The following is a 14,617-nucleotide window of genomic DNA, read 5'->3' as shown; positions in this document are numbered from 1 at the left end:
TGGCTCAGCTGTGAATCATACCAATATAGTCATAGCAATGTAAACACTAAATAATGACCTGACCAAAAATTATACACTATAAATATACACTAAAAAAGTATACACTATAGTTCTATAGAGATATTTTTTAAAGTTTGGGTACTCTGAAGAGGAGGCATGGCACGAGCTGGGGGAAAGAAGGTGGCTCAGTTCTTTGCTGTTGCTCAGTCACTAAGTCATGTCCAGCTCTTTGTGACCCCATGGTCTGCAGCACACCAGGCTCCTCTGTCCTCCCTGTCTCCTGGAGTTTGCTCAGGTTCACTGAGTCAGTGATGCTCTCTAACCATCTCTTCCTCTGTTGCCCACTTCTTTTGCCTTCAATCTTTCCCAGATGGAAAGATTAGGGTCTTTTTCAATGAGTCAGCTCTTCGCATCAGGTGGCGAAACTATTGGAACTTCAGTAACAGGCCTTCCAATGAATATTCAGGGTTGATTTCCTTTAGGATTGACTGGTTTGATCTCCTTGCAGTCCAAGGGACTCTCAAAAGGCTTCTTCAGCATTGTAATTTGAAAACATCAATTCTTCGGCACTCAGCCTTCTTTATGGTCCAATTCTCACATCCATACCTGAGTACTGGAAAAACTCTACCTTTGATTATACAGACCTTTGCTGGCAAAGTGATGTTTCTGCTTTTTAATATGCTGTCTAGGTTTGTCACAGCTTTCCTTCCAAGAAGCAAGCATCTTTAAATTTCATTGCCGCAGTCACCATCCTTAGTGATTTTGGAGCCCAAGAAAATAAAATCGATCACTGATTCCACTTTCTCCCCTTCTATTTGCCATGAAGTGATGGGCTAAATTCTAGTAGAAAGTTAAATAGTAATGCTTAAAATTTTTTAAAGCTGTATAAGCATATTATTTATTAATACAAATAGGATATAAAATATTACAAGAAACTACTAGAAATGATTGCCTGTGGACAAAGAAGCATGAATTTGCTAAAGACTGAAGTAATGAACTACTATTTTTGGTAACATTATTTGCTTTTTTAAATTCTATGCATCATTTTAATTTAAAAACTAACATCTAACAAATGAATTTTCTCTCATTACTGGATGGAACTTAATTCTTGTCAGTGAGCATGCTTAGTATTAAATGTTCTAGTCCACACAAAAATAATGTGTTTAATGATGCCAATCAAAACAAATTTATAACAGAAAACACAAATTCTTTTTTGTGTACACTGGTATTTGGCAGAAATATTTTTGAAGTCTACTACCATTCAAAAACTACTTAAAACAATTTTCTTCTCTTCAGAATGTGTGAATTCAAATATAATCTGTGTATTTGCTTAAAAAAGAAGAAAAGAAAATCCTCACTATCATTATGATCTATTTTTGTCTGAAAGGGTAGCGTGATTTCAGGAAATAAGGTGCCAAAAGCTTTTTTGTCTTACTTCTCCACACTAGGAAGAATCAGAGATGAAAGTCTTATTTACTTCAGTATCACTGATGTCCTGAATTATTCAATTAAATAAAACCAGAAAGTTCAAAAGACATACAAGAACAGCTTCTCCACAAGATGCTTACATGTGATAATGTCACTGACCCATTTTAATTTTGAATCAGAACTATTTTGTACATTTTTCACACTGTCTAGATGGCTCTTCCTTATCTACCTCTTCTAAATATCCCTCTGCCGTTTTCTAAAAGTTTGAATGTCATAATTAGAATATGTGTTCCCAAGCACTGTTTCCTTTTTCTTTCCAGATTTAGAAGGTACAAGTTTTATATCTATTGTATATTCAAAATAAGTAGAAATAAAATTCAAGAAAATTGCTGTCTAAAGAATGGATGACCGACCTCTTTTTCATCTTGGTACTATAAAAAGTTAGGGGCTGAACTGCAAGAAATCCTTTCTAAATGTTGTGGACCAGACATACAGGAGAGTCACCACAGCACAGATATTTGAATATAGAACAGTATTTGGGGACTAGGTCCAAAAACGAGGGATCGAGGAGTTTCAGAGGAGCTGTGACAGGCACAAACAGTTCCACCCCTTCTCCCTGAAATGCAGGAAAACTACATTTCTCAGCTGCCTTCGCCTCTAGCTCGGAGCATGAGACCAAGTCCCTTAATGACAGCGCAGAGCACCTGTGACAACAATGGGCTGTGTCGTGTAATTTTTATAACTTTCAAAGAAGCAAATTAATCCTATGCCAATGGAGAAGTTAACGCAGTCGGTATACAGTCAAACCTTGGACCACACACTGTAGGAAGGATTCACAGCCTTATGAATGGCTGTTGAGAGCATATATTTCCATTCAATTAAAAAGTGAATCCTTTTAATTCTGTAGGACATTTTTTTTTCAATAGCATATTTCTTGGCATGAAACTAGGACACTGAAGCAAATTGTTTCAATGATGCCCTCTACTCAATGGTGTTTAAGTGGATGCAAAATAGGGTAAGCTCTTCAACAAAAAGCCACCTCTGGGGTCAGAACATCTTGGTTTAAAACCTAACTCTATCACTCATTCCTCTGGGAGCAAGTTTCTTAAACTCTCTCAACTTCAGTGTCTGGATAATATACCTGGCAGAGCTTTTGTGGCAATTAAACAGAACCATCTGTGAATATATGCCCAGTACTCACCTTGAGAGATAGACTGTCTGGATTTGAATCCTGTTTGTGTGGATTTGGGCAGTTGTTTCACCCTCAGGTTCCTTGTGCATAAAGTAGTAATAGCGACAATTTCTGGCAAGGTTATTGTGAGGATTAACAATTGGCCCACACAATACTGCATTGCGTCTAGCATATAAGTATTTTAAAAGTACATAAACAGTGAGTAAATACACACACATGGATTATCTCAACCTTATGAAGAAATAAGTACTATTATAAACAGATGAGCATCCTGTTTTAGCATGAGGACAAAAGTAGCATTTACATCAAGCTGTGAAAGGCCACCGGAGAAGGCAATGGCACCCCACTCCAGTACTCTTGCCTGGAAAATCCCATGGACGGAGGAGCCTGGTAGGCTGTAGTCCATGGGGTCGCTAAGAGTCGGACACGACTAAGCAACTTCACTTTCACTTTTCCCTTTCATGCACTGGAGAAGGAAATGGCAACCCACTCCAGTATTATTGCCTGGAGAATCCTAGGGACGGCAGAGCCTGGTGAGCTGCCGTCCATGGGGTCGCACAGAGTCGGACACGACTGAAGCGACTTAGCAGCAGCAGCAGCAGTGAAAGGCCACGGCTTATTTTGCTAATCCAACTGGGGATGTTTTCATTTTAAAAGAGTATATCTTTTCTCTATCAGGTTAGATGAGTCAAGGTTACCTATTTTTATCAGCAAAGTTTACGGAAGACTGAAATACAAAGGCAGTTCGATTTACAATGAGATTAAATAGAAGGACGTGGGGGAAATTCATTAGTCAAATTCAGATTTAAGAAATAAAGAACTCAAGGGACTTCCCTGGTGGTCCAGTGGTTAAGACTCTGTGCTTTCATTGCAGGGGGTACAGGTTCAATCCCTGGTCAGGGAACTAAGATTCCACATGCCATGCAGCACAGCCAATAAATATAATTTTTTTTTTAAAGAGCTCAGGGAAGTTTAGGGACTAACCTAAAGAATAGAAATGGCGAGGACTTTCACTTTGGGTTCCTGTTTCTCTCCACCCACAGTGAACATATGTGTTTGACCTCACGGTCTTCTACTAGAGACCATCATTTACCAAGCGACATGGCTGGCAGTTCCATGTCACCCCAGGCAAATTGCCCACAGAAAGTGCAGCTTCATCTCCACACAGAAAGTGCCAGAAAAGTCAGAATAGCTGGACTGGAGCCACAGACCCATTCCCTGAGATGATGGAGTTCAGCTCCTTCAGAACCAAATGCAATGGACTAAGAGCAGTGTCGATGGGAAGATGTCCCACAAAAAAATAAAGGACCAATAGATGCCGAAAAATTAACTACTGGGAGACGGCTGTGCACACAGCTTCAAGCCAAAGCCCTGGATAACTGTTATGCTCTATAACTGAACCATTTCTGAATAGGATTTAGTGATATATAGATAAAAATTCTCCATTAAGGGAAAATTCATCTTGGAGTTAGCAAGCTGTATTTTTTCAGATGCTAAATACTTTAGCTTCCTCAGGAACTCCTGACCTAGTATCTTTTAAATGCTTCAAGAATCAAGAGAAAATATGACCCCACATTTGGGAAAATAACTGCTGGAAGGGAAAATAAGTAACAGCTGAGGCTCCCCTGAAATATTTCTTATTGTATCAATCTAGTTCTGATTGTATAGAGTAGCAAAAATATGCCAGGGAATTTCTCTGTCAGCAGAATTCTATTCATGAACATTATTAGGAATCTCACTCAGCTCTGTTCCTTAGATATATTCAGACCTCCTCATTCTCCCTTCATCCTGAATATCTTTCCTATTCTCCTTCTCTTTGTTTCTCTAGACGCCTTCTGGTAATTTTTTTTTTTTTTTTACCTTATCTTCTAGTTTACTAATTTTTCCTTTATCTGTTTGTAATTTCTGGTTAAATCAGAAGGGATTTTTTTCTTTCATTTTTTAATTCTCTTTTCTAGACAACATTCTAGACATTCAAATTTGCTTGTCTACTACTTCTATCTTCAAGTGTCTCCTTTTTAAAATATGAAACCTACTTTTTTTACATTCTCTATATGATATTCTAATATCTGATGTCTCGAAGGGGCTGTCACTGTCCATTCTTGTTCCTGTTCAAAGAGACTCTACTTTTAGGCACTTTATCCGTGGGACTATTGTGAGGCCTGACCAGACCCTGACTGACACAGCAGTATACAGAGATCTGAAGTATAATCCATCAAATGGATACAGTTTAATTTACTCAACCAACCCCAAGTCCCCTAGTGATGGACAAATAGGTTCTTTGCAGTCCTTGTTCTTATAAATGGTGCTGTGATGAACCGTTTGTACGAAAGTATCATTTTCTCAGACTTTTATCAGTATACTCTGAAATAAATCCCTAGAAGTAGACTCCCTGAATTAATCCCTAGAACAATAATCCCTATATTATTTTTCCTAAAAGTTCTGCTGCTGCTGCAGCAATAAGGAATAAACCCCTGATACAAGTAACATTATGAATGAATCTCAAAACTATCCTGCTGAGCTAAAGAAGGCAAACACAAAAGAATATATACAGCACTGATTTGTTTATATGAAGCCCAAAACTGTGTGCAGCTAATCTGTGCTAAAAGCAATTAGAAAGTGGCTAAGTTTGGGGCAGGGAGAAGGGATTGGCAGAGAGAAGGCAGGAAGGAGCTTCCTGGAGCCACGAAAATTTTTCAGTCTTATTTTACATAGTGGTTATGTAGACACATAAGACTGTCAAATCTGTACAACTGAACACTTAATATCTTTACACATGTATTTAAATGTACATAATTCACATCACCATAAAACAAAATGTTTCTCAGCTTAACTATTCAAGGAAAAGAATGATTTGCCAAAGCAATGTTTCTCAAATTCAAAATCAAAATACATTTTAGGCAGAATAAACAGTTTGATGATTAAATGTCCATTATGGCTGAAAAAGTAGCTATCATGGATAAGTGTTTACAGAATGATGATTCTGAGCTAGAAGGAGGGTGATCAAACACTTCATCTGCCTCAGATGCCCATCCCAGTGTAGACCTTATGTCACAGCTTAATAGTGGCCCCTTCACTCTCTTTCAAACTGTGGTGCTAGAGAAGACTCTTTCGAGTCCCTTGGAGAGCAAGGAGACCAAGCCAGTCAATCCTAATGGAAATCAACTCTGAATATTCATTTTGAAGGACCGATGCTAAAACTGAAGCTCCAATACTTTGGCCACCTGATGTGAAAAGCTGACTCACTGGAAAAGACCCTGATTCTGGGAAAGACTGAAGGCAGGAGAAGAAGGGGACAGCAGAGGATGAGATGTTTGGATGGCATCACCAACTCAATGGACATGAGTTTGAGCAAGCTCTGGGAGATGGTAAAGGACAGGGAAGCCTGGTGTGCTGCAGTCCACGGGGTCACATAGAGTCAGACATGACTGAGTGACTGAACAACAATTTCACTCTCAAAGGAATCCTAATTTAAATGAAGACCTATACACACACTTTGGCTAAACGGGCATTTATTATTTAGAACAATGAGTTCATTCACCTTTTTATTCAACTCACATCCACTTAACATCTACTGTGTAGCCAAACATAATCCCTACATTCTTGCTACCACTTCATATTGCTTGTTTCCAAAATTAAAATTTAAATAGCTAGAGGATTTCCCCTAAAGTTAACTTAAAATATATAGATGAGGATAAACTAAGTATAGAAGAAATCAGAATCTTTTTCCAAAATGGAAATACAAATCAAGCTTATTAAAGAAAAATTCTAATTTTGAACTGTGCCCCCAAAAATGCAGAAAGATGTTTATAAATATAAAATAAAGGAAACTTTTACCTGCTGCCCTGTAAAGTATTTTAGGTTCAAAAAATATACAAGGATTTTTGTCCTCTATGCATGATAAAAGAAGTCCCTTGGCCTGGAAAGGGCTTCTGGGTACAACCACCTGCAAAAACAGATTATTTTTAAAGACAATTTTAGTGAAAATGTCTCCCGGTAAACTCATTTATAAGGGTCAAAATTTAAATAACCAATTGTTACTAATATAGACATCTTGTATTTTTAGACTAATTACTATTAATCATAAAATTTACATATTGTCCAAAACAATCCCATTTGTTCCACAAATATTTATCACATGCCCACCATATTCTGGTAATTAAGATATTGTTATTTTCTCAAGGAGCTAAACTTGCACATACATTAAAAAATAAAAGGAAACCACAAAGAGCACTCACCAAAACAAAAGAGCAAAGTTGTCAATACCTTCCTGTATTGACCTCTAAAGTCTTTCCTGATAATATTCTGCTGCTGCTTCCAAAGACATGCAAGTCTCTTCTCCAGATTTATTTAACATGCTAATAAAATCTCTTTTCCCATGATAAAGCTGGCCTTCACTTCTTAAGTGGAAAAATAATCCACTGAACTTTATGATCAAGGTAATATAACGTGTAGTTACTGCAAAAGTTCCTGGTGGCTCAGACAGTAAAGAATCTGCCTACAATGCAGGAGACCCAGGTTCAGTCCCTGGGTCAGGAAGATTCCCTGGAGAAGGGAATGGCAATCCACTCCAGTATTTTTGCCTGGAAAATTCCATGGACAAAGGAGCCTGGTGGGGTACAGTTCATGGGGTCAGAAGAGTCAGACACAACTGAGGAACTAATACTTTCATTTCTTTTTTTCTTTTTTTCACTTCACTGCAAAACTAAAAGGATAGTGTGGATCCTGCACACTTCCAGCTGGAGAAAGGGCTCAGGACCTTCTTAAGAATGAGGTTGATAATGAGGAAAGTGATAGTAAAGGCAGCAGGTAGCAAGTGTGTTAACTGGGCTAAACTCACTATGTGGATTAATTCACCTACTGTTCATAGCAATTCCATGAAGTAGCAATTATTATTTTCTCCAATTTATAAATTAAAAGAATGAGGCATAAGGAGGAACCAAGTAACTTGCCCAAGGTTACATCACTTGCTACATCAGGGATTTTCACATCAGGGATTTTCACCTGTTCTGACTGATCAGGTTCTTAACTTCTACACTACTTTGGCTCAAATCACAAACTGTTGTCCAGTTTAATCATTTTTAAACAACTGCATACACCTAAGTGTTACACAGGAAGAGTTATCATCAAAATATACCTGAATTTATCACAAAGATTCAAATAAGATTGTTTGAAGCAAAATGTATTTGACTTTCAAAATCATTTTTATACAGTTTCAGGGAAGGATTTTTATTTAAAAAATAAAATAGCACAAATCTCACTATTTTCTGAAAATAGATTGCTAAATGAATAGCTCATTGTAATGCACCATGTCTTTATCTTACGTCCTTATTTTAGTTTTTCTTCATCTGCCTTCTTCACATTTATTTTTAACCTTTTGTACTATATGTATATTCTCATTCAGGATAAAATAAAACAGAAAATGTGGAGGGGAGCAAGGTCTTAAAAATACAGACATTAAACGTGAATTGATCTTCAGCTCAAGCACAAAAATAACAGTTGACTGAAATGTTTCTGTTCCAAACTACCACTTGCAGCTTACATTGAAAAAGTATGCAAACCATTACTTAACTACAACATTTTACAACTTTGATCTGGTTGAAAAAACAATAAAACATACACAGACATCCACAAATGACACCTGTTATTGAAAAACAGGCATAAAGCCCTGGGTAGACATATCTATGAGTTTCTATAATGACTCACTGGAAAGCTTTTCAGAAAAAAAAAAAGAAAGTATTATTACAAATTAGGACATAAAATAAGCAAAAATATATATTTTTTTAATCAAAAGACCTATGATTATTGTGGAAGGCTAGAAAAGAGAGAGAGGCTGCAAAATTAATGGCTGAGTAAGTATTACCTTACCCTGGACTAGAAAACACACCAAGGTAACAAAGGCTTCGGTCACTGGATTGAAAAAGTAAGAAACAGACTGAAAGCAAAAGTCTCAGTCCTCTGACTGCGAGGTAAACATGGTCTAAGCAGTAGACTTATTAAAATTTCGCCAGAATCAACGGTTAAGTGAGAAAGCTCCATTAGAAAGAAACAGAGCTTTACACACTGCTGTATTTTTAATGGATAACCAGCAAGAACGTATTGTACAGCACATGGAACTCTGTTCAATGTTATATGGCAGCATGGATGGGAGGGGAGTTTGGGGTAGAATTGATACATGTATATGTAGAGCTGAGTTCCTTTGCCGTTCACAACATCAAAATATTGTTAATTGGCTGTACCCCAATACAAAATAAAAAGTTTTTCTTAAGAAAATAGATAACCATTAAGAACTTGCTGTACAGCACAGAGAACTCTACTCAATTCTCTGTAATGCTCTATATACGGGAAAAGAATCTAAAAAAAAGAGTGGATATATATATGTATATGTGTAACTAATTCACTTTGCTGTACACCTGAAACTAATAACATTGTAAATCACCTATACTCCAATAAAAATATTTTAAAAACACGAAAGAAGGAAAGAAACAGAGCTTTCTGCTCAAATGGAATTTGCAAGTATGGCCTTTTTATTGAACAAATTTGTGAAACGTGCCAAAGATTGATAGGAATGTATACCTTACTTTGTCATTTTCATTTTTCATGTCTTGGTAAATATGCTATTTTGATAAAAAAAGATTTTTATTGCAAAAAAAATAGAAAGAAAGAGCGCTTTGAAAGAGATGGAAGATAAACTATGTTCTCGGTCTTATTATTTTGAAGTGTATGAAATTAACATCAGGGTCAAGCCAGTGTCACTTTAAGAAGAACGGTCTATAAACCTGGGCTGGGTGCTTAATCTAAAAGAAATAAAAGCTCTCTTTCTTAAAAACAATTAAATTCACATAAATTCCAAAAATTCTGATTGCTTTTCTCTAGATAAGCATATTACTTAATACTAATAGAATGAATCAAAATGGAAACATCAAATGGAGAGAAATAACGTATGTAAGTGAGAATACCTTGATTCCTGGGCAGTGGGCAAAGAAAGCTTCAGGACTCTGGGAATGATAGAGAGCCCCGTGGCCAACACAGCCCCAAGGGGACCGGATGGTGAGGCTTCCACAATTAAAAAGGTCCCCAGAGCGGTAGCGATACTTGGCAGCTTCATTAACAATCTGAGGGGAAAAGAGAGAAGGGACATCTCATGATGAGTCCTTTTATTCCCACCTATTTTCTTAAGTCATTTTATGTGATCTTTAAATAAATGCCCATAACAAAATAGCTCAAAGGTAACAAAAAGTTCCTAAGATAGGGGGCAGGAGACTGGAGGTAAAAGTTCCACACTTCACGGACTTGGCTTAGAGATGCTCCACTAGGGCAAAATACAATCTTCTTACCTGATCAAAAGCAGGGAAAATATAATCTGCAAACTGAATTTCTGCAATGGCAGTAGCACCAGTGACTGCGATTCCAATTCCAAATCCTACGATTCCTTGTTCACACAGTGGGGTATTAAAAACTCTATCTTTACCTGCAAAAGACAAGAAAGTCATCTGCATATGACAAATGAGAATGTGATGCATGATACAATGGGAAATTCACTGAGTTAATAACCGTGAGGTAGAGGAAACAAGCAACACGTGAATCAAACAGTAATGAAATAGTACAATGGTTGGTTTCAATGTAAATATAGTAATTATATTAACTACCTAACCTAAATGTCCTAAATTAAAAGAAAGATTGTCACACTAGGATAAAAGAAAGTAAAACCCAGCTACTTAAAAATATAAATAAAATAAATGTAAGGAAAAGGAAAAAAATACACACAACGAAAAACCTAAACCAAAAGAAGTTGATGTTACTACATTAAAAGCAAACAAAGTAGACTTTAAGGGAAAAGGCATTACCAGAGATAAAGAGGGAAAATTCATACTGCTAAAGGATTCAATTCATAAGGATGACATAATTCTAAATTTATACTCCTATAAGCAACATGCATGCTCAGTCTCTGAGTCATGTCTGACTTTTTCAACCCCATGGACTGTAGCCCACCAGGCTCCTCTGTCCATGGGATCTTCCCGGCAAAAATACTGGAGTGGGTTGCCACTTCCTCCTCCAGGAGATCTTCCCAATCCAGGGATCAAACCCTCATGTCCTGCTTGGCAGGCAGATTCTTTACTACTGAGCCACCTGGGACGTCCCATATAACAACACAAACTGCAAATAAATAGAAAAAATTAACAGAATTAAAAGGATAATTAGATAAAATTCCCAATATAGTGGGAGCTTTTCATGTACAAGTCTCACTGACAGAAAAAGCACATCAAAATAAAAAGGTAAAAACTATTGAATATTTGAACATGGTTAACAAACATAACTTAACTGACGTACAGCACCCAAGAGCTAAGAATACAAATTCTTTTCAAGTAAACACAGAATACGGACACCAATTGACCACAGACCAAGCTATATATTCAATCAACAACATCCAAAAGATTAAAATCATACAGAATACAATCTCAGACTATGGTGGAATTAAGCTAGAAGCCAATAGCAAATTTTTTTAAAGATATATGCATCTGCACCCCCATGTTCACTGTTGTAATATTTACAATAGCCAAGATATGGAAGTAACCTGCGTGTCCATTGATTGATGAATGGATAAAGAAGATGTGATACAGATAGATAGATAGATAGATAGATATAGATAGACAGACACACACACACATACACATACATACACAATGGAATATTACTCAGCCATATCAAAGAATGAAATCTTGCCATTTGGAACAACATGGACAGACCTAGAGGGTATTTTGCTAAGTAAAATATGTCAGACAGAGAAAGAAAAACACTGTGTGATTTTATTCACATGTATAATCTGGAGGGAAAAAAAAAAAAAGAAACAAAAACAAAAAACCAGGCTCATAAGCACTGAGAACAGGTTGGTGGTTGCCAGAAGTAGAGATGGGGGTTAATAAGAATGAGTGAAGGTGGTCAAAAGTTACAACTTCCAGTTACAAAATAAAAAAGCCGCATAATGTACAGCCTTTTCATACTGCTCATGGGATTCTCAAGGCAAGAATGCTGAAGCGGTTTGCCGTTCCCTTCTCCAGTAGACCATGTTTTGTCAGAACTCTCCACCATGACCCATCCATCTTGGGTGGTCCGACACAGCATGGCTCTTAATTTCATTGAGTTAGACAAGGCTGTGATCCATGTGATCACTTTGGTTAGTTTTCTGTGATTGATGCTTTTGAACTGTGGTGTTAGAGAAGACTCTTGAGAGTCCCTTGGACTGCAAGGAGATCAAACCAGTCAATCCTAAAGGAAAACAATCCTGAATATTCTTTGGAAGGACTGATGATGAAGTTGAAGTTCCAATACTTTGGGCCACCTGATGCAAGGAGCCGACTCATTAGAAAAGATCCTGATGCTGGGAAAGATTGAAGGCAAGAGGAGAAGGGGACAACAGAGGACAATGCCTCAAAAAAAATTTTAAGCCTAAAAAAAGCATTAAATACATGGCTAAATATCCCATGTCCCAGAGAAGAAATTATAATGGAAACCAAAAAATATTTTGAACTGAATGATAATGAAAAAACTATGTGTTAGTACTTACTGGAGAAGGAAATGGCAACCCACTCCAGTACTCATGCCTGGAAAATCCTATGGACAGAGGAGCCTCATGGCTACAGCCCATGGGGTTGAAAAGAGTCGGACACAACTGAGCGACTTCACTTTCACTTTCAGTTAGTACTTATTGAAATTCCAATCTTGGTCATGGCAGAGTAGCTTTCTTCATACTAACACTCCCACATCGAATGATTACAAATCTGGAGAGAATATAACCAACAGCTACTTAAAGGCACGGGAGAACCAAAAAGCAGGCCTGAACAGGAGGAGACTTGACCCTTGAAGGAAAGGAAGCACGAGCGGGACAGGCTCCCCTGGGAGACCTGTCCAGGCTGTATGACTTGGGACAGCTAAAACGAAGACACACAGACTCAGTACTTTTTTTTTTTTTTTAATATTTATTTATTTATTTGGCTGTGCCAGGTCTTAGTTGCGGCACGCAAAATCTTTGATCTTCATTTCAGCATGCAGGCTCTTAGTTGCAGTATGTGGGATCTGGTTCCATGACCAGGGATTGAGCCCTGGCCCTCTGCATTGGGAGCTCTGATTTCTACTAATCTGCAGGATACATTGTTTGCATCATACAACTCAGTTGTCACCTGAAATTTTACCACCACTTGGCCAATATCAGGATTTCGTGTAAAGTGCTCATTTCAGAGAGCTTGTCAGACATAAGCAATGGCCTAGCCAACAATCTAGCCAGGGGACCAAAAGTCTGGTGACTGATCAGGATTCATGCTTCGTGTCCATAACCCAAGGATACCCATTCTTCCTGGTGCACAGAACTCACTTGAGTTCAGTCATTCCTTTGACAGTGAACCACACAGACGGGAAGTGTCGGGAAACACCCAGTAGACACATCCTACAGTTTGTACTCTCAAGGCAGCTGCAGAAACTTACAGCATGATTCATACTTATTGGGACCTGGGACTATCTACTAAAATGGTCATCTCCATCCTTCATCAGTTCCCCATCTGATTGCAAGTAGCTTGGTAACTGCTAAAGAGCTATGCTTCCACTGACCAAGCACAATTCATTAACTGAAAATGAACACAGATTCCAGCTGCCAAATGCAGAATCTCTACCCCTGAAACACTGGAAGCACCATCACCAGATGAACAGGATTCCTACCTATTCTTTGCTGCTTCAAGCGCCCAGATTCAGATATTTTTCATCTCAGTTAGTATAGCCCTTTTTACTGCTAGAAGGCAAAAGTTGAGTTTCCTATAGCTCTTACTTCAAAATGGTTTAAGGAAACTGTTTAATAACTCTCTCCAACAACTTCCTATGATCTAACAGAAACTGCTTCAACAAGAATTAAGTGTTAAAGATCTGTTTTGAAAAGAAAAGAAAAACATATAAATTTTTTAAAAATCTGTTTCTATTTTCTCCCAAAGAGATCATAATGGAGGGTAAGAGCATAAATAAAATGTACAATACTGGTAACTTCTTTAGAATGCAATCAACCTAACATAAAGTTCATACACGTCATATTCCAATGGGTGAATTAATGCATACAGGGATTGCACTCTGAGTCAAGCCAGTTCTGGGTTTAACTACTATCACTACAAATTACTACACTTCCTAAGGCTCAGTTTCATTATCTGCAACAAATCGCTCACAATACTGAAAAAATTAAAACAATTCATACACTTGTTCAAATGTTTATAAGGTACCTAATATTGTCTAGACTCTATTCTCGATGCAGAGGACACAGCAGCAAACAAAACCGAAAAAAAAAAAAAAATCCTATCCTCATGGAACTTACTAGTCAGGAGAAACAGAAAATAAAAACAAAATAAATGACGAAGGACTTCCATGGTGGTCCAGTGATTAAGAATCCACCTGCCAATGCAGGGGACGCGGGTTCGATTCCCAATCCAGGAAGGTTCCACATGCCATGGGGCAGCTAAGCTCGTGCACCACAGCTACTCGGCCTTCATGTCCGAGAGCCTGTGCTCCACAAAAAAAAGCCACCGCAATGAGACACCCCTGCACTGCAACTAGACAGTAGCCCATGCCTCACGGCAACTAGAGAGCCGGCGTGCAGCGGTAAAGACCCAGCACAGCCAGAAATAAGTAAATAAATAAATTTAACTAACTAAAATAAACAAATGAGTAAAATACATGGTGTATCAGAGAATGACAAGAGCTAGAGAGAACAGTAAAGCAGGGAATGTTTAGGGGAGAGGACGTGGGACTCCAGTGGTCTTAGCCAGGAAGATCAGGGAGGCACCACTGTCTGATGATATTTAAAGGAAGAGCTGAAGAAAGTGAGGAAATGTACTGTGCATACAGCCCAGGCCATAAATGTTATGGACAGAGGGGTCAGTGAGTGCAAAGGTCCTGGGGTATAAACCTGCTCAGCATATTAGAGGCAAGTTATCAAGTCCAGAGGGCCTGGTGTGGAGTAAGAGA

At 37.9% G+C, this 14,617-nt stretch overlaps 1 protein-coding gene and 1 non-coding gene across 3 annotated transcripts in view; one reads left to right on the top strand and one right to left on the bottom strand.

The window, feature by feature from the left end:
* The window catches only part of BCKDHB (branched chain keto acid dehydrogenase E1 subunit beta), a 265,276-nt gene that overhangs the window by 194,801 nt on the left and 55,858 nt on the right, over nucleotides 1-14,617 (bottom strand). For both annotated transcript variants that reach the window (XM_081530414.1, XM_081530413.1), the window contains exons 4-6: nucleotides 9,958-10,091; nucleotides 9,580-9,735; nucleotides 6,458-6,566 (exon numbers count right to left, since the gene is read on the bottom strand). In XM_081530414.1, the coding sequence (XP_081386540.1) occupies nucleotides 6,458-6,566; nucleotides 9,580-9,735; nucleotides 9,958-10,091 (399 nt within the window). The remainder of the gene's footprint in view (nucleotides 1-6,457; nucleotides 6,567-9,579; nucleotides 9,736-9,957; nucleotides 10,092-14,617) is intronic.
* Nucleotides 3,452-3,524, top strand: TRNAE-UUC (transfer RNA glutamic acid (anticodon UUC)). The gene has a single exon. It is a non-coding gene; the product is annotated as a tRNA-Glu (tRNA).

This window comes from Giraffa tippelskirchi, chromosome 9 (assembly GCF_054371585.1).
Source record: "Giraffa tippelskirchi isolate mGirTip1 chromosome 9, T2T-mGirTip1v1.2.pri, whole genome shotgun sequence".
NCBI lineage: Eukaryota > Metazoa > Chordata > Mammalia > Artiodactyla > Giraffidae > Giraffa > Giraffa tippelskirchi.
Note: the sequence above shows the minus strand (reverse complement) of the source record. Positions and strands in the feature narration are given on the sequence as shown.